The 20,963-nt window shown below is 44.3% G+C and overlaps 1 protein-coding gene across 7 annotated transcripts in view; it reads left to right on the forward strand.

The window, feature by feature from the left end:
* STAB2 (stabilin 2) overlaps positions 1 to 20,963 on the forward strand; it is a 151,604-nt gene that overhangs the window by 79,906 nt on the left and 50,735 nt on the right. For all 7 annotated transcript variants that reach the window (XM_030544457.1, XM_030544476.1, XM_030544486.1 and 4 more), the window contains 7 exons: positions 4,305 to 4,436; positions 6,709 to 6,837; positions 11,267 to 11,323; positions 11,789 to 11,884; positions 12,643 to 12,838; positions 14,825 to 14,920; positions 16,573 to 16,618. In XM_030544457.1, the coding sequence (XP_030400317.1) occupies positions 4,305 to 4,436; positions 6,709 to 6,837; positions 11,267 to 11,323; positions 11,789 to 11,884; positions 12,643 to 12,838; positions 14,825 to 14,920; positions 16,573 to 16,618 (752 nt within the window). The remainder of the gene's footprint in view (positions 1 to 4,304; positions 4,437 to 6,708; positions 6,838 to 11,266; positions 11,324 to 11,788; positions 11,885 to 12,642; positions 12,839 to 14,824; positions 14,921 to 16,572; positions 16,619 to 20,963) is intronic.

Genomic DNA, 20,963 nt, shown 5'->3' on the forward strand with positions numbered 1-20,963 from the left:
CCTCCCCAAGAGGTGATAGTTATGTCAACAGAAGCCCTCCTGTTGGCATGAAGCTGTCTATGCCAGGAGTTAAGACAGTCTAACGGCATTGCTCAGAGGTGTAGATTTTCCACATCCCCGAGTGGCATTGTTATACAGACGTAAGTTGGTAGTGTCTGAGTCTGCAACCCTCATGAATGAAACTAAGCTCAGATGAGTCTGCCTAAGTCCATTCACACACAGGTATTTGCAAGATCAAGCTTTCAGAGTGTAAAAAGCTTAATGGGTTCTCTATTAAGTTTATTCTTTTAAATCAAACAGAAAGTAGAGTGGGGTAATGCTGTGGATGGTTTGGGTTTTCAAAAGCCAGTCAATCAGGCTTTGCTACTGCAGAAACAGAGATGTTTAGGAGCTAAACCCTCACTGTAACTGCACCTTGAAATTTGGGTTAAGAATGGGTAAGAGGAAAAATGGTTTTAATTTCGGTCCTTCTTTAAAAGGTAATTAAACCAAGAGCAAGCAGTGACTGATAGGTGCACACACTCAGGCTTTAGTTTTCTATGTATCCCTCATTTTTTCCTATTATTCATTCTGGTACATGGAGGTTTCAGTTCTTGCTTTTCTGCCACTATATATATTGTACCTGCAATTTTCTTGTGGCTCTCCTCTTGGCCATAGACACTGATTGCCTATGTTTGAGGTGCAGCTCCCTGAAAGGCAGAAGCAGGAAGTGGTCAGGAGGCTAGCTCTGCCTGACCTTTTCCCATTTTATAGAAGCTCTACCATAGAGGGAGGAGTTTGGAGCAGTCACGGGCCCAATCCTTGATTTCAGTGGGAGCAAGATTTGACCCAAATAGAACACTGGTCAGGAGGAGTATTTTTCATCCTGCTGGTGATAGGTGGCAGGAAATATCTCCCTACTTTTTAATTGATGATGAGTGAGATTTAATATTCCCATCCCAAGTGCCCAGTTAAGGGAGCTCATATATCTGAAAACAAAACAGTAGGACTTCTACCCAATAGGAATTCAAAATGGATACTACATTACTGCATGAAAAAAGCCAAGTGACATAGCAAAATTTACAAATGTTGTAGTTTGGAGTCATTTCTTTCACTCGATCTAAGAGAGACGTAAAGAGCATGATGGCCTGAATTTTAATATGTAAATTGGAAGAGCATTCTAAACATATTCCACATATATTAGCCTTCTGGACAGGTGAAAGCAGGGGAAAAAATAGATTGGCTTCCTGAAAAACAAAACAGCCTTGTTAGAAGTGGAACATCTAAAGTAAAACTTTCAAGTGGGAATTAGGCTCTTAAATCCCTTAGGATATGTCTATGCTGGAAAAAAAAAATTAAGTCTCAGAGCCTGGATCAATTGACTTGGGCTTGTGGGGCTCATACTACAGGGCTAACAATAGCACTGTAGACTTCCCCATTCAGGCTGGAGCCCAGGTTCTGAGACCCTTCCCCCTCCCTGGGTTTCAGAGCCAGACTTCTACACTGCTATTTTTAGCCCCATATCATGAGCTTGAGTCAGTGGACCTGGGCTATGAGACATGTTGCCGCTCGTCTTTATTTGCAGTGTAGATGTAGCCCCAAGCACTCTTGAAAATTATTCCCCTGATCCCACTAGTCCATTACAAGCAGAACAGGCCACTAAAACAAAGCATTACTGACCATACAAAATGTAAGTTACAAAGTAACTCCAGCAAGATGGGAAAAGGCCTGAAGCCACACAAAAAAAACCAGTAATTTTTAAAATCAGAAAACAACTTGAACATTTTTAAGAAAAAATGTTCAATCCACCAATAACATGCAGAAAGCTGTGTAAAGAAAGCCTCAGCTTTCATTTATAAAGTATTGATCTAACCCTTTTCCTGGTGGAGATAACCATAAAAATGTAAACTGATATAAATCAGTGCCAACAGCTAGCTGAGGCTGAAAGGAACAAGCTGCTTGTCTTCACCTCTGCAGCAGGAAACTGGGGAGGGTGGGGAAGAGACCTAAAACTTGCAGATGACACCAAGCTGGGAGGGGTTACAAGCACTTTGGAGGACAGAATAGACTTCAAAAGAGTGTTGAAAAATTGGAGAATTGGTCTGAACTTCAACAAGATGAAATTCAATAAAGGCAAGTGCAAAGTACTACACTTAGGAAGGAAACAATCAAATGCACAACTACAAAATGGGGAATAACTGGCTAGGTGGCAGTACTGCTAAAACAGATCTGGGAGTTGTAGTGGATCACAAATTGAATGAGTCAACAGTGTGATGCAGTTGCAAAAAAGGCTAATATTCTAGGGTGTACTAGCAGGAATGTTGTAGATAAAAGGAAGTAATTGTCACACTCCATTCAGCAGTGGTGAGGCCTCAGCTGGAGTATTGTGTCTAATTATGGTCATCACTCTTTAGGAAAGATGTAGACAACTTGGAGAGAGTCCAGAGGAGATCAACAAAAATGATAGAAGGTTTAGAAAACCTGTCGTACAAGGAAAGGTTAAAAAACACTGGGCATGTTTAGTCTTGAGAAAAGACAACTGAGGGGGGACCTGATCCCAGTCTTCAAATATGTTAAAGGCTGTTATACAGAGGATGGCAATCAGTTGTTCTCTAGGTTCACTGAAGGTAGGACAAGTAGTAATAGACTTAATCTTCAGCAAGGGAGATTTAGGTTAGATATTAGGAAAAGTTTTCTAAGTACAAGGAGAATAACACACTGGAATAGGCTTCCAAAGGAGGTTGTGGAATCCCTATCACTGGAGGTTTTTAAGAACAGGCTGGACAAACATCTGTCAGGGGTGGTCTAGGTCAGGGGTTCTCAAACCGGGGGTCATGACCCCTCAGGGGGTCCAAAGGTTATTATTAAGGGGTCGTGAGCTGTCAGCCTCCACCCTCAAACCATGCTTTGTCTCCAGCATTTATAATAGTGTTAAACATAACAATTGTGTTTCTAATTTATAAGGGGTGTCTTACTCAGCGGTTTGCTGTGTGAAAGGGGTAACCAGTGCAAAAGTCTGAGAACCACTGATCTAGGTTTACTTGGTCCTGCCTCCAGGGCCAGTGCAAAGAACTTTTGCGCCCTAGGCGAAACTTCCACCTTGCACCCCCGCACCCAGCTAACCCCGCTCCCCCACGGCAGCTAACTCAGCCCCCCACCCGGGGAGGCCCCTGCAGCAGATACCCCCCCACAGCAACAGCTAACCCCCCCCATCCCCCACGGCAGCTAAACCCACCTGGGGAGACTTCTGCCCCCGCCACAGCAGCTAACCCTGCCTGGGGAGACCTCCCCCCACGGAAGCTAACCCTGCCTGGGTAGCCCGCCCTGGCTCATCTCGGCTCCGCCTCCTCCACTGAGCGCGCCGGCGCTGCTCTAATTCTCCTCCCTGCCCAGGCTTGCGGCGCTGATTGGAGGAGACTTAGAGCTGGGCTGTGTGCTCAGCGGAGGAGGCAGAGTGGAGGTAAGCTGGGGCGGGGAGCTGTTCCCCTGTGCACTCCCCTCCCCCCCGTTTACTGCAGGCAGCCCTCCCCGCGCGCACCCCCCCCACCCAGCTCACCTCCACTCTACCTCCTTGCCTGAGGGGACTTTTAGGCACCCCAAACCACTAGGCGCCCTAGGCGGCCACCTAGTTTGCCTAAATGGTTGCACCGGCCCTGCCTGCCTCAGCACAGGGGGCTGGACTTGATTTCTCAAGGTCTCTTCCAGCTCTACCTTTCTATGATTCTATAGAGAGCTCCTCCACATGCAGGATTTTATGTAAAATGAATGTTAAGATTGGGATGTAGCCCAACAATCAATCTTGCTAACTCTCCCCAAAATCCGTCAGCCAACCCCCGTGCACAGAAATATAGCAATTGCCATAGTGGCTCAGACTACAGTAGTTTGCTTCCACTGATGGCCAATACCAGATGCTGAAGGAGAAAGTACAAGAAACTCCATAATAAACAATATGGAATAACCTGTCCATGGGGAAGTTTCTTCCTATACCCTGGTAGTCAGTAGGTGTCCCCAGCATAAGGGCCCATAACCTGTCTATATGTTTGTGCTTTGTTATTAGAGAGATGAGGTAGAGGAAGTAATATCTTTGAATGGGCCAACTTACCTATTAAGTATTAAGGTATTACCTCACCCATTTTGTCTCTCTAATATCCTGGGACCAACTTGGCAACAACAACACTGTAAACAAGATGCTATGTTATGTAACTTATTGGGGGATGGGGTAAGTATTTCACCCAAACATTTGCCGACTAAGCTGAACATCTTGTAAGGGCACCTTTGTTAAAATGCTGGCAGCACATCACTGGTTTACCCCCCATATCTTGCAGGACGAAGACCATATCCGATACCACATCGTGTTGGAGGAAAAGCTCTTGAAGAACGACATGCACAATGGCATGCACAGAGAGACCATGCTCGGGTTTTCCTATCAAGTGGGATTCTTCCTGCACAACGGCCAGGTGCTGCTGCCTGTGTTTAAATGTAGAAACATGTTTTCTTCACTACAAGAATGAAACTTCTATCTTAAATTGAAATGCAGGCAACAAGAGCTATTGACTCACCGTTGCCTTCTGACACCATAATATTTCAAGAGATTCCACTCAAATTGCTGTTGAGTCTCCAGACAGTCTGGACAAAGCCTGCTTAATTCAAAGTCACACTGGAAGGGACCTTTGACTGGATTTAAATTATGCTGTTCAGATTTAGCATCTGATTTTACAAGACAGTATGATGGTCTCACAGATCTGGTGACTAGAGACCTGTATTGCAAAGCAATCATTAATCCTTTTTCTAACAGTTTTTCTGGAAACTCTCTTTTAATTTTAAAAATAGTAGTAATATTGATTTGTAGTTTTATAACCCCTTTCATCCCAGGAGATCAAAGCACTTTGCAATATTAGTGAATTTACTCTCATATTCATGAGGAACCTAAGGGATGGGAGACAGGGCTGCCCGGGGGGGGGGGCAAGTGGGGCAATTTGCCCCAGGCCCTAGGCCTCACAGGGGCCCCCACGAGAATATAGTATTCTATAGTATTGCAACTTTTTTTACGGAAGGGGCCCCGAAAATTGATTTGCCCCAGGCCCCCTGAATCCTCTGGGCAGCCCTGACAGGAGAATTTATCCTCACAACACCCTTTCTATTCATGAAGAACCTAAGGGACATGAACTGCCCAAATCTGTAGCAAAGCCAGGAAAACAACCCTGACCTCCTTGCTCCTGCTCCTATTCTCTATCACAGTATTAGCCTTCATGTAATCAGGGGCGGCTCCAGGCACCAGCATGCCAAGCGCTTGCTTGGGGCAGCAAGCCACTGGGGGCGCTCTGCCAGTCGCCGCAAGGGCAGCAGGCAGGCTGCCTTCAGCAGCTTGCCTGCGGAGGGTCCGCTGGTCCTGCAACTTCGACGGACCTCCCACAGGCAGGAGGTCCACCGAAGCCACAGGACCAGCTGACCCTTCGCAGGCATGAAGCCTGCCGGACCAGCGGACCCTCCACAGTCATGCCGCCGAAGGCAGCCTGCCTGCAGTGCTTGGGGCAGCAAAATGCCTAGACCTGCCCCTGCATGTAATGGCCCTGTGGCAGTGTATGCACACCCCATCTCCTGTCGGGGTTGATAGTGGGTGTGTGGACACCATGGTTATTGTCTACCCAACTGTCTCAGACCTCACCACACTGAGGTCCAAGAGTCAGAGTGAAGGCAGTGGTCCTTGAGTCTGGGGCTGTGTAACCTAGTGACCAGAGTCAATATAGAAGCCTTTGTGTTCAGGACAGTATGGCCTAGCGGCCACAGTCAATACAGTGGCCCTTGGGTTCAGGGCAGTTTGGCCTAGCGACCAGAGTCAATATAGCAACCCTTGTGTTCAGGGCAATGCAACCTAGTGGCCAGAGTCAATATAACAACCCCCAGATACAGGGCACTATGGTCTAGAGGCCAGTACTAAAGGGGCCACCACCAGGGGTACAGCAGCTTGGGTAGGGGGGGCCAGGCCCACCCAACTGCACTGGGACACAAACTGGGGCCTTAACTGTGGTGGAGTGGTCTGCCACTGGGTCAGCAGGGAATCCAGCCAAAACATGCAGACCTTGCATGGGTTGAAGATACTACTTGCCCCCCTCCCTGGGTCACTTCCTATCATGCTTCCTGAAGCTATAGTCAATGGGGTACCAGGCTCTCCAGGCTCCTCAGCGTGGGTAATTCCCTGGGGCTCCAGTCTGGTTCTCGAGATCTCCAACTCCCACAAGCAAGGGCTATGATGGTTCCTCAGCTGGAGGCTCCACCAAAGGTCCTCCCTCTCTGGTGCTCAGTCCAGACTGAGCCGGGCTGTTCCCTTTTGTACTGGCATAGCACTTGGAGCATGCCCAATACAGTCTGAGGGGTGGGACTCCCTCTGCCCATAGTGTGGTGTTAACCCTTTCTGGCCCAGGTACACCCCATCACAGGCCCCAGTTCAGCAAAGCACTTAAGTACATCGATGGGACACGAGCATGTGCATAAACCTGATCATGTTCTTAGATGGTTTGTTGAATAGGGATGTTTTGAAGAATTGAAGACATTATGCTTTTCCTTCTTTCTTCCATCACCACTCCAGAGAACTCTTTCAGTTTAGGGTCTCCCTGGGCAATATTTTTTGTTACAGCCCCCAGCCGAATCTATTTCCTCTGTTAAGTCAGTACTACTGCTGTGCAGTTCAGCTGATCTACTGAATTTTAACGGACTGCATTTCCTTTACAGCTGTACATCAATGAGGCACCTATAAATTACACAAATATTGCAACTGACAAAGGCATTATCCATGGACTGGGAAAAATTCTGGAAATACAGAAGAACAGATGTGATATCAATGATACTGTGATGACAACTGTAAGTTATGTCTTGTTTGAGATTATTGCTTTAAAATTTGACATAGATGCCAGTATGAAAATATAACTAAGGCATCGTATTGACCAGTCAAAAATGTTTGAATTTTCCACAACAAACTCCTGCAGTAGCTTTGATATCATATAAAAACTACTTTGATTCTGCAGTCTGAATACAATAACAACATCACAGCAGTAAGCCCACTGTCCCTGCCAGATTTCAGTATATCAATATGAGCCCAAGTTAACCCACTACTTTAATAAACACTGATTGGGTTTTGTCCACTTTTGCTTAATGAAAATACCTTCCGAACAAAACTTTTGACAGGAGAAAAAGTTCCTCTTTCCATTCTGAGATATAGATTCCTTCTACACACATCCATTCCCATTCTTAACGGCTAACAAAGGCATTCCTGCCCTTTGTGTTCTTCACATAGATCGGATTGATTGACAAATTGCAATGACCAGTGCTTAATTTGTAATGAAAGAAGTGCCAGGGCTCAAGCAATTTTTTTTACATTCAAAACTGATGCAACAAGTCCAGAGGTGCTGAGGCTATGAACTGCCCAAGCCTAGAGGTGCCCTGGCTCAAATTAAGCACTGGTTCTACCTTCCTCTGGAAAACAGGATGTGGTTTTCCATGGGGCTGGCAGTCAGTGGTTTCCTTACTGGAGAGGCAAATAGGACAGCCCATAGACAGTTCACTTTTCTTGTTCTTAAGGCTGGCATGGTACAGAAATTAGACTTGGAATAGGATTTAAGGGCTTGGCTACACTTTCATTTTATAGCGCTCTGACTTTCTGACTCAGGGGTGTGAAATGCACTAGTGTAAACAGGCTCCGAGCTCTGGGAGGTGGATTACCAGGAGCACTGGGGAGAGCTCTCTCCCAGCAGTTGCACGCAACCACACTTGCACTTCAAAGCGCTGCCAAGGAAGCGCTCCTGTGACAGCACTTTGAAGTTTCCTGTGTACCTGTTATAAACAGACAGTAAAGGGTTAAGAAGTTTACCTAGCCTAGCTGACACCTGACCAGAGGAACCAATGAGGGCACAAAATATTTTACCCAGGAAAGAGGGAAGAGTCCTTTGTTCAGTCAGTCCATTAAGTTTTGTGCCGGAGTGAAAAGATCAAGGAATCAACCAGGGTAGTGAGTTCATTTGAGAAGGAATGAATTAGCTTATGTTTATTTCCTTTTGTGACTTTGTCTTTTTGCATTAGAGGGATAATCAAATTGGGTTTTCTTTTGTGTACTAAGGTTTTGCCCAGCGGAATATCCTCTATGTTTTGAATCTGTTGTCTGTGAGAGTAGCTTGTATGCTAATCTCTCAGAGGTATTTCTTTTATCCCTTTTCCTTAATTAAAAGTCTTCTTTTTAAGAATCTGATTGATTTTTTCCTTGTTTTAAGATCCAAGGGGTTTGGATCGGGGTTCACCAGGAAATTGGTGGAGAAGTCTCTCAAGGTTACCCAGGGAAGGGTTACAGTATTTGGGAGGGAGAGATTTTTTGAGGGGGGGAGACAGAGTTTCCAAAATAACTTATAAACAGCTGTTTTAAACGATTTGGGTGGTGGCAGCAACCAGGTCTAAGCTGGTAATTAAGGTTAGGGGTTCTCATGCAGGTCCCCAGATCTGTACCCTAAAGTTCAGAGTGGAGGTGAAACCTATGACATGGTGGTAACCGTGGGATTCAAAAAAACAAAATCCAGTAGATTTTTTTCCTCTTCTCCAAGCTGCAAGGAGAAACAGATCGTTATTGTGCTTTGCCTGAAGGCACAGGTGAGAAGTTTTTCTAACAGGGCTCTGTTAGAGGAGGTTTCCAGCTGTGCACAGCTGGAGGGTAATTAACAGGTTGCAGAAGACAAAGTCACAAAAGAAAATAAATATAAGCTAATTCATTCCTTCTCAAATACTCACTACCCTGGTTGATTCCTTGATCTTTTGACTCAGGCCCAGAACTTAATGGACTGACTGAACAAAGGATTCTTCCCTCTTTCCTGGGTGAAAGGCAGGAACCTCACCATTACCCTTGTGCTGCCAGAGTAGGATGCAGGGGTCTGTCCTCTAGTCTTATAGCTATGAGATTGCTATGGGATGGGTTTCCTTTGGCTGTTGGGCCTGTAGAGCCTTTACACTTCTCCACAATGAGAGTTCTTTGGTAGGAATCTTCTTGTGGGAAATCCCTACAGTCCTGCTGTGATGTACACCCTACATTGCTGGGCAACCCAGCTGCAGTGGTAGTCTTTGATGCTTCTGTCAAGCGATTAAGAAAATTAAGCGCGATTAATCGCACTGTTAAATAATAATAGAATACCATTTATTTAAATATTTTTGGATATTTTGTACATTTTCAAATATATTATTTCAATCAAACACAGAATACAAAGAGTACAGTGCTCACTTTATTTTTGATTACAAGTATTTGCCCTATATAAAAAGAAAAGAAATAGTATTTTTCAAGTCACCTAATACAAGTACTGTAATGCAATCTCTTTATCATGAAAGTTGAACTTACAAATGTAGAATTATATACAAAAGAAACTGCATTCCGAAATAAAACATTATAAAAATTAAGGGCCTGCAAGACCACTCAGCCCTACTTCTTGTTCAGCCAATCGCTCAAGAAAGTTTGTTTACATTTGCAGAAGATAATGCTTCCCACCCTTGTTTACAATGTCACCTGAAAGTGAGAACACGCTTTCTCATAGCACTGTTGTAGCTGGCATTGCAAGATATTTACATGTCAGATGAGCTAAAGATTCATATGTCCCTTCATGCTTCAACCACCATTCCAGGGAACATGCGTCCGTGCTGGTTATGGGTTCTGCTCAATAACAGTCCAAAGCAGTGAGGATCAATGCACGTTCATTTTCATTCTCCAAGTCAAATGCCACCAGCAGAAGGTTGATTTTCTTTTTTGGTGGTTTAGGTTCTGTAGTTTCCGTATCAGAGTGTTGCTCTTTTAAGATTTCTGAAAGCATGCTCCATACCTCATCCCTCTCAGATTTTGGAAGGCACTTCAGATTCTTAAATCTTGGTTCAAATGTTGTAGCTATTTTTAGAAATCTCACATTGGTACCTTCTTTGTGTTTTGATGTGATGTAGTAGGGACTGTCCGTGTGGGGAGTGGGAGAGCAGGGGAGGACTTTAGGGGATGGACGATGCCTGGGCCTGTAACCTGAGCTAGGTAAGGGAGGGGAAAGGTCAACACCTTTGCCCGGGAAGGGGAAAAGGAAGGGAGTGGCAGGAGGGAAGCAGTTTGAGTTTGGGCTTGGGGCTGTGTGGGTGGAATTCAGGGTATCCTAGCTAGGATCCAAGCACTCTGAAAGCCCAGAAGGACTCGGTGGAGGGGTCCTGACTGTGCCTGCAAGCTGTGCTGTAACCTGTGTTCCTGTTGTCCAATAAACCTTCTGTTTTACTGGCTGGCTAAGAGTCACTGTGGGTCCCAGGAAGAGGGGTGCAGGACCGAACTCCCCCACACTCCATGACATTTGTCAAATCTACATTGAAAGTGTTCTTAAAACATACAACATGTGCTGGGTCATCATCCAAGACTGCTATAACATGGAATATATGGCACAATGCGGATAAAACAGAACAAAGGACATACAATAGTCCCCCAAGGAGTTCAGTCACAAATTTAATTAACGCATTATTTTTTTTAATGAGCGTCATCAGTATGGAAGTATGTCCCTTGGAATGCTGGCCGAAGGATGAAGGGGCATATGAATGTTTAGCATATCTGGCACACAAATACCTTGCAATGCCAGCTACAAAAGTGCCATGCAAATGGCTGTTCTCACTTTCTGGTGACACTGTAAATAAGAAGTGGGCAGCATTATCTCCCATAAATGTAAACAACCTTGTTTGTCTTAGCGACTGGCTGAACAGGAAGTAGGACTGAGTGGACTTGTAGGTTCTGAAGTTTTACATTGTTTTGTTTTTGAGCGCAGTTATGTAACAAAAGAAATCTACATTTATGAGTTGCACTTCAGGGCAAAGAGATTGCACTACTTTACTTGTACGAAGTGAATTGAAAAATACTGTTTCTTTTGATTATCATTTTTAGAGTACAAACATTTGTAATAAAAAATAATGCACACTTTGATTTCAATTACAACACAGAATACTATATGAAAATGTAGAGAAACATCCAAAATATTTAATAAATTTCAATTGGTATTCTATTGTTTAACAGTGCACTTAAAACTGCAATCAATAACGATTAATTTTTTTAATTGTGATTAATTTTTTTTAGTTAACCGCATGAGTTAACTGCCATTAATCAACGGCCCTAATGCTTGGTTTTCCAAAGTGATGATCTTTCACTGTTTTATATCTCCTGATTCCCCTAACGGCTGGGAATAGAAACATAGGTTGAAACTATCTGCAATAGTGTAAACCTTTAACTGTGTACCCCTCTGTGTTTGCCAAGGAAAAGTGCAACCTGTGTTCGTATCAATCACGCTGCCCTCCTGGAACTAAAGAATTTGTAAGTATTTTATAATTAACTTTAAGTGCGCATCGTTTGTATCATTGTCAACTCTAAATACAGAGAGAGATTGATGGGCCAAGTTTATCTCATGTGGAAACCCATTAATTTCAATGGAGTTACCTCAGTGAATTTGGTCTATTACATTTATTTAAATTATTCAGATCCAACAGCCCTTGAGTCCAGCTGAGCCATTCTTGCCTTGGGCTTTAAATTGAGGTGGTTTGGACAGTGGCACTTGGCTAAATTGACTGTAAATTTAGCTAATTATCTGTTTGCATACTTTATTTTTACATCAGAGAATATTTTCTTAGCATATGTATGAACATGTTTATCAATAGGGCCTGACTATTTACGGATATACAGAGTATGCTGTTTACACAAAGTTGACACCATTTTTAAATGTCTAAAAATAGTTGCATGATATCAAACAATGAAGCAGTTGTCTTGCCAATTTTTGTACAGCTAGGAGAGAAGAAATATTGCGTCTACACTGAAAACTTTATGGGAAGGACATCCATTCATATTGGATGCCAGCCAAAGTGTATTAAAACAATCATTGTAAGTATTATTATTCATTATTGTTATTTATGATGTGCTTTGTGGTGGGCTTAGGAGCCCCACGCATGGTCCAGGACCCCATTGTGCCAGGTGCTGTCCAAACACAGTCCCAAAAAAGGCAGTCCCAGCCCCATGGTTTAATGACTTTCTGAGTAGGTCTCTTTATCAGAATAGCTTCCAGTTATGGTGAGCGATCCGAAGTTTAATAGGGCAGGTTGAAAAATTTTCATTGAAAGTTTTCTGTCAAAAAATGCTGTTTAGATTAAAACAAAATATTTCACAAAAAATAGAGATTTTAATTTAAAAATTGGAAAAAATCTGTTTTGAAAATGGCAAGCCATCCAATTATGACATTTTCAGAACAGAAAGTAGTTCAGTAGTGGGGGACTGTGCAGGGTTAGGGAAGGGGAGCAGAGGTTAGAGAACAGTAACTCTTTGAAACTTCTCACAATAGCAATCCTTACACTCTGCACTGAGGGGAGCACAGGAACTAATTGGGCTCGCTCCCCACTAGGGAGCAGGAGTCTGAAAAGGAAGTAGTCAGAGGTGGAACCATGGCCCAGCCTTCTCCACATTAAGCCATAGAGCAGGGCTGATCCACTGCCCATGCATAAGAACCAGCCCTAGGACAGATTGTGTTTCTCTAGTGAGATCTCTGCATTTCTGCTGGAGCAGTGTGATTCTGCACCATCCCCTACACAGGCAAGTGGCTTAAAAGCCCCAATTCTAGCCTTTGGTATGTTGTTTCTCCGTTTCAGACCAGAGAATGCTGTGCAGGTTTCTTTGGTCAACAGTGCCAGCCCTGTCCAGGGAAAAGTGGAAATGCCTGCTTTGGAAATGGCATCTGCTTGGATGGTGTTAATGGTACAGGCGTGTGTGAATGTGAAGAGGGGTTTAATGGAACAGCCTGTGAGAAATGTATTGAAGGCAAATATAGTCCCAACTGCAATCAAGGTAATTAATGACTCCAGACTATGCAGATATCATCTCAAATCTTGATAGGTGGAAAGTTGACCAGCCAAAAATCTCTGAAATTATTTCAGAATTCAGTGGCCATATGATTCAGCTCTCTCAACCCCCTGCCTCTGATATCCTCTCAATGCTCTAGGCATTAACTATCTTCCCACTTACACTGGTGTAAATCAGGAATAATTCCACTGAAGATACTGGAACTACACCTGTGTAAAAGTGGTGTAAGAGGCAGGGCGGCTCCAGGCACCAGCGCTCCAAGCACGTGCCTGGGGCAGCAAGCCGCAGGGGGCGCTCTGCCAGTTGCCACGAGGGAGGCAGGCAGGGTGCCTTCGGCATCTTGCCTGCGGAGGGTCCACTGGTCCCACTGAGGGTCCACTGGTCCACTGCGGGAGGTCCACTGAAGCCGCGGGACCAGCGGACCCTCCATGCTTGGGGCGGCAAAATGTCTAGAGCCACCCCTGGTAAGAGGGAGGGAAATCATGCATACACATTATATAAAATGTAGTGAGAAAGAGAGAGGGGATACTTGCAGGCTCTATACCCAGTATTGCCAACACCAAGTGTTCAAAAATTGAGTCACAGACAAAAAAACCATCATGACTGGCTCTAGAAAATTGAGGGATGTATTTGTTTGTTTGTTCTTGAGCCCTTAGGTTACACGCAAGTCATATTTTTGAGTTTTTCTCTGCTGCCATGAGGGTTGGAAATTTACTTATTTTTAAATGAAAGCTGAGATTCTCTCATGATTACGTTATTAACAGGATCTGGGGCTTTATGAAAAACACCAAATACCATGAGATTGAAATAAAGTTGCAAAGAGTTCACAACACTGTACACCATATAGTTTAGTTTAAAATTAAGAAGTCTGAACTTAAGCCTTCCACCCAAGAAGGGGACAATCTCTTTCCCTCTGACCCATCTAGGTTCACCCCTTTACCCACAAAGCACTCTTGTCATTACTGTATTTCCACTATTAGCATCCTTAGGCCATGTGCCCACATTACGCTGGGCCAGTCTCATGCATGACACCACAACAGCACCTTCTCTGACCCTACTGGTGCTGTTTTTCCTCTGCTCTGCTTTTCATAGCACTTTTCTGATCATTGACTCCACCTGCTGAGCCTGCATATCACTGCCTTGGTCTAGCAGCTAACTGGCAAGACAGGATGTGTGTGTAATCTCCCCCTTAGTGCTCTTTTCACCTCTCATCTGTCATTTCCAGTTAAAGAGTCCTAACTGGAAACATTAACTTGACAGTGATACAATTATGCTTTTAGATTTATTCTCTGCTAAATGGCAAACGTTTCTCTAAATAGATTGCTATTCACTAAGAGGGATTTTCAAAGGCAAGAAAGGGGAAAAAGGGCATGGGCTAGCTGCTTAAGTGCATGCCAAGGATCCTAGGCAGGCTTGTCCAGCCTATGTTGCTGCCCATGCTGCCATGGCTTCACTGCTGTATCTGCCTGTGTGCTGCAGTCACACATCTGATTGCAGTGAAGACGTACCCTTAGAGGAACCTTTTCGGGTAGGAGGGAAGAGTTTACAAGTAAGTTTACTGCAGAGGCATGTGCATTCTGCACTGGTGGAATGGGCCAAAATCTATTAGAATCCATGCAAATGATTTTAAATCCATACCTCAAGAAAATAGTGACTGTATATATGTAACATTCTACCAGTCACGGGAGGTGGGAAACAGTCGAATGCTTGCATGGTCATAAATGAAAAAAAATATCCAGACCATTATCCATTGAGTCATTTATATTCTTCTGTGTATGAAAATATGATAGGCATCTCTACTAAATGTCTATATACTAGAGATATACAACTGAGTAAAGTACATTAGGAAAACGGAGTGTGTAGGGAGAGTGCATACAGGCAACCCATCTAATGTGTCAGTTGTTGCTCTGCTATGCACACTCTATGTTACACTCCATATTTTAAGTGGTTTTCTTACATCTGTGCATTTAGAATGTGCTTGTGTCCATGGGAAATGCAGCAGTGGGATTGAGGGCGATGGCTCCTGTGAGTGTGACGTTGGCTGGAGAGGTGTGAAATGTGAGAGCGGTAAGTGTGCCTTCTTCTTTCTCTGATGAAGTTCGTATGTGTTCTAGAATGCAGAGCAGCTGCAAGGAATACATCCCAATGCACTGTGTGCTTAAGATTCTCTCCCACAATACTAGGTAACAAGCAGCCTCCCAAAGCTACAGAAAGGCAATGAGACCCTCTGCCTGACTGTGAAAGAAATGTCTTTGGAAAAACTTTCAGACCTGTGTGAAGGGATTAGCCATCAGTAGTAATGGAGAATCATGCAACCCAATTGACAAGCTTTGCTCTTAGATCTATCCCTTTGCTTGCCTATACTTATTTCATCCAGGATCTTTTCAAAACGAAATTCCCGTTTGCTGTAAATTTGTACTATTTCCAGAGCAGAGTTGTTCTGCAGAGCCATTCCCCTTCAACTCCTGCAATAAATTGGCTAGAAGAGAAAGCCCGGCTATGCAGGAATTTTCAGAAGGGGCCCAAAGTAGTTAGGCATCCAACTCCCCTAGAATTTCAATTGGATTTGAACAACAAATTCCCTTGGGCTCCTTTGCAAACTCCAGCCTGCGTGCTTAACTGTGACCTCACATGCAACACAAATCATTGCATGGAAACCAAAATGGTAGGTGCTATATAAAATGCACAGGTTAGATAAAATAGCGTATCTTCAATAGCAAAGCCCTGGACAAGTCATATAAAGGAAATACAATAAATAGTCATATCTTCAACAAAACAACAGGCGCAGAAGAGACAAAAACCAGTGCCCAGATGTTCCTGATGCAGATGCAATACTGAGCTACGGAAAAACATCAATACATTAATAGTGAAATACCCCTGTGCAGCAGGCAGCACAAGGCCTATGTGCCACTCAAGTCTCACTAATGCTTCATTTTGGGGTCTTAAATGGACCTTGAGTGGTGCATAGCCCTTGTGCTATCTCTCTGCACAGAGGTGAATCCTACCCCAAGGTAGGCAGAGGGGGAGAAGAGAGAGATTTTAGAGTGAGATTTAAAATGGGAGAATGAAATTAGGTACAATGAGTTGGGATAATGAAGCCAATAGCTGTATTTCACAGTTAGGCTTGTGAAATAGGCTTGACAGAATAGAAGAATTAAAAGAACGAGTATGGCTCTCTTCCCCATCTTTGATTAGCAATGGAACTCCCTGAGGGAGGATGGGCCAAACCGGCGGAACTGTGTAGAGATAAATCACTGATGACTTTTGTAACATCAGTATGTAAATGTACTTTAACCCATAATTTACACTGCTTTGATGCCTTTGTGCACCTTTCAGCTTTACTTTTACTGCTTATATAACAATTATAGTAACAGTTTTCCTTTAATTTTTTTTAAATAAGTAAAATGAGAGGGATGAAATGCAACCCTAGTCAGATGCATCACTTTCATCCCACATACCTCCCAAAATAGGACATCAGGAGTGCATAGCCTACACAGGGAAGACTTTCACCCTTACTCACATTGGGCAGTCCCTTATTCCAAGCATTCCCAGGGATTTCGTTGGAAAATAAGGCATTATTTAGTACAAGGATGACAGCAGCTGACCTTGCATAAGGAAAATGAAGGGGAAGAGTTTGAAACCACAGAAAGGGGTAAAGGAACTTATAGTTTTAGAATGTTGACTTGCAAGGGTATAAACGTTCATTTTGTCTCTTCCAGAAATCAAAGATGATGCCTGTAACAGTACATGCCACACCAGTGCTAAGTATGTATGAAATCCAGCCACTTTGAGAGTCGTTCTCATAGTATAATGTGAATGTTCTTCATTTTTATGTTCCATATTTCCCCATCATCTAAACAGATTGCGAATATTCTCCTATTTTGTCTTGTTCAATAATTAATTGTCCCAAGTTTAGATCACTTCCTATGCTTCCCATTTTTAGCACAGTTTTGCAGCACTTTGCAAAGAGAATATAATAGTGACAGGCCAACCTTAAAAGTTCAGTATCCACACATTAACAGAGAAAAGACATTTTCAAAGGAGCAAGTCTCAACCAAAACCTAAGCAGTTAAGCCCAGATTTTTTAGAGGTACTTACACATTGCTCGGCTCAGTGTTGCAAGTTCTATCATTAGACAGCTACATCCTGTTTTCAGACGTGAGGTAGGTACTTGGGGGCTAGATTCGAAAGTGAACTTAGCAGTGTGTCACCACGCCTAACTTTTAAGCACCTAGAAAATCACTGGGATTCACTGAGCCTGAGTTCGGTGCTTGGCTTCCTATCCAATGAATGTGGACATACGAACATAAGAATAGTCTGACCCTGTATGGCCAAAGGTCCATCCAGATCAGTATCCTGTCTGCCAACAGTGGCCAATGCCAAGTGCTTCAGAGGGAGTGAACCTAATGATAAAGTGATCTCTCTCCTGCCATCCATCTCCACCCTCTGATAAACAGAGGTTACAGACGCCATTCCTCACCCATCCTGGGTAATAGCCATCGATGGACCTAACATCTATGAATTCATCTAGTTCTTTTTTAAACCCTATATAGTCCTATATATGGAGAGACAGCTGTCTAAAAATGGGATTCACAAAATTCACCATCCTAGATGGCTCCCTGCCTACGCTAGCCAATGGGAGATGCCCCAGGGTGCGTGCTAAGCCCTGCCCCGCTCAGTGCCTAAATCCAGGGTAGAGAGATACAGCTCCATCTGCTTGAGGTCCTCAGCTGCATACCCTCTCTTGACATTAGGTACCTTCGCTGGAGGCTCACCTCCCTCATAACTTTTAGCCCAGTGGTTAGGGTACTCCCCTGGAATGTGAACAATCCACCCTTCCCCCCCCCCACTGTTGCTAAGGAGAAGATATCTGAACAGGGCTCTGCCACCTTTCAGGTGAGTGCCCTAACCATGGGGCTATGGAATATTTTGAGGTAGCGCTACCACAGTCTTTCTTGTTGAGGCTGTTCCACTATGGATTAAGTCATTTAAAAAGTCACTGGAGCTGGGAGACTGGATCCTGGGATTCCCAGTGGACCACCAGACTACAGATTCATTCCCACACTTTCTCTCTAATCCAATGACTCCCATTATTATGGACAGCCCTGTCTCAGAATAATTTATAGCACAGTGACCAGGGGACTCAACTGAGCACTGTCAGATCCCTGTTCAAATCCCTTCTCCCCCCTAAGGGGGACTTGAACCAGGGGTCTCCTATATCCCTGCTGAGTACCCTAACCACTGGGCTAAAAGTTACAGAAGATCACTGCCTCTTCCTCACATCCCCCACTGTTTTCTGTGCGCTTGCCAGCATGGCCTGATCTGGTATGCAGCCTCTAAACGTGCCTATAGGATTGGGCCCTGCAGGCGAGTTAGGTAGAGGAGCACCTGTCTTGAAGATTCATGAAGAACACAGGGGCTTAGGTGTCCAAAAACCCAGCATAGGGTTGCAGAGACAGGGGTACCTAGGGAACTTTTACTTTAATGTTGGTACTGAACAAGTTTCTGTGCCTACAGAGTTAGGTGGCAGCTGAGCGAGGGTTTTATGAACCCCAGCGAGGTCGGATTCTGGGATTTAGGCATCTAAAGTGGCAGTTGGGCACCTAAGTCCTTCTGTGAATCTAGCCACTGGGAGCCTAAATCTTATGAAAGTCAATGGGACTTGGGCTTCTGAGTGCCTAAGCCACTTTTGAAAACGGAACTTAGCTGTCTAAGGCTTTGTCTACACTGGCGAGTGAACAACAAGGGGTCTGTTGTGCAGAGGTGTTAAAAAAAACACTCCCTCAAAAGACAAAAGCTTTGCCAATGACAGGCACTGGTCTGAACAGCACTTTGTCGGCAGGAACGCTCTCCAGCCAACAACGCTAACGCCGCTCATTAGCAGTGGACATTTGTTGTCAGCAGGAAAGCTCTCTTCTGCTGACAAACAGCAGCTACACTGCGCGCCTTTGAGCGGCACGGCGGTAGCGGCACAGCCGTGTTGCACAGTAGTGTTGACACAGCCTATATCACTTAAGAACATAAGAACAGCCATACCGGGTCAGACCAAAGGTCCATCTAGCCCAGTGTCTGTCTACCAACAGTGGCCAATGCCAGGTACCCCAGAGGCAGTGAAGCTAACAGGCAATGATCAAGTGATCTCTCTCCTGCCATCAATCTCCATCCTCTGGTGAACAGAGGCTAGGGACACCATTCTTTACCCTTCCTGGCTAATAGCCATTTATGGACTTAGCCACCATGAATTTATCCAGTTCCCTTTTAAACATTGTTATAGTCCCAGCCTTAATTTATTATTATTATTAAGCCTTGCAATGGTGAGTGGAGCAATACCTAAATTCCTCTAGAAATCTGGGCTTTACTGTGAGGAATTCAGCCTGACACTATACACCCGGAGAGATGCTGGCTAATTTATCTTAGACTTTCAGAGAGCAAAGAAGATATTTTGGAAGTTCACCACTTATATGCTGACTGCGTATTATAAGACGATCAGGAAAACAGGAACAGAGAGCCCAAACACCTACAAGCTTCTTTGCTGGCAGCTCCATTTAAATATTTATCCCATCTGCTTTTTATAGCTCTACTGTTTAGTAAGACTTTAGGGAAAAGTTATATTAAGATCTGGACAGCAGAGTTTGACTTTAGTAGTCTACCCTTCCTCTATGTATAGGTGCCGACTCCATGGGTGCTCCAGGAGCACCCACGTAAAAAAATTAGTGGATGCTCAGCACCCATAGGCAGCCCCACTGATCAGCTCCTCCCCCCGGTGCCTCCCATCCACCAGCGGCCCTGCCAATCAGCTCCTCCATCTCCCTCCCAGTGCCTACCCCCCACCAGCGATCAGCTGTGCAACGATGTGCAGGAGGTGCTGGGGGGAGGAGGAGGAGCGGAAGCGGGAGGTGGCAGAACAAGGCAGGAAGGGGCATGAGTGGGAAGAGGCGGGGCAGCAGCAGGAAGAGGTGGAGTGGGGCCGTGGGTGAAGGGGTGGCATGGGGGCAGAGCAGGGATTGAGCACCCCCAGAGAAAGGAGGAAGATGTTGTCTGTGCCTCCATGTGTTGAATTTGAAGTGATGTACTGAATTTCCATGCATGTTAGAGGAGCATAATATCAGACTGATGGTCCGGCTTGTGATTACAAGAGCAGAATTCCATCTACCCTTGTGTAAGCCTTCTGCCAGGTGGAGTTGGCTGCAACAAGAGCCGTGTTCAATATATAGGGGCACCTCTTAACAATCCAAAACAGAACCAGCTTGAGCCCTGACCCAGTAATCTGGGAAAATCCCTGCACACCTCTAAGAGCCCATATTTCCCCAATCGCAAGTACTGAGTCCTTGTATACCAAAAGAAAACTTTTAATAAAAGGGAGAGGGAACCTAGCATTAATCTAGGAAAACACCACAACCATAATTCAAAAGCACAGAACCATAAGCAAACACTCATCCCACAATACATTGGGCAGTGCCCTTTGCATTAGTTTCCCACCCTGCATTCAATATGAGAGTGAACTGTAATCCCAAATCAGCCAAAATTGATCTGTTTGGCAAAGCAGATCCATCTGCTGAACACCTAGGCAGAGCAGATGTGTCTATGCAACTACAGTCTGCTCCTGACATCTTTTCCCACAGTGCATCGCTAGATGTCAGGGGAGAGCTCATTCAAACCCTGCTTATACATGCTAGTTCATTACTGTTTTATCTTACACGTACAGGACTAAATTTTCAAAACTAGACTTTAATTAGAGGCATTGAAATGGTTATCCAATTTGGGGCCTCTGCATTTCTAGTGTCCCAAAGAAGGGCACTTATGCACAAAAATCGAGTATACAGACATGCAACTGCTAGATATGCATATAGATAAGTGTGTGTGCACACAGCAGAAATTCTAGATGCCTAAAATTAGAGGTTAGGATGAAGTTCCTTTAAAATCTTGGCATTTTGCAGTTTAATTCATAGCATTACTATAACTAGGTCCTTTTTCAAGGTTGCATGTCCATTTGCTTTTTGCGAGCATTACAGTCAAAGATACCGTGCATCATCATATCTGCCCTCCTTCTCCTTCCTTCTCCCTCTCCCCCTCAATGATTCCATTTCCCCATCCTTCTTACCATCATTCC

Source organism: Gopherus evgoodei, chromosome 1 (genome assembly GCF_007399415.2).
Source record: "Gopherus evgoodei ecotype Sinaloan lineage chromosome 1, rGopEvg1_v1.p, whole genome shotgun sequence".
Lineage (NCBI taxonomy): Eukaryota > Metazoa > Chordata > Testudines > Testudinidae > Gopherus > Gopherus evgoodei.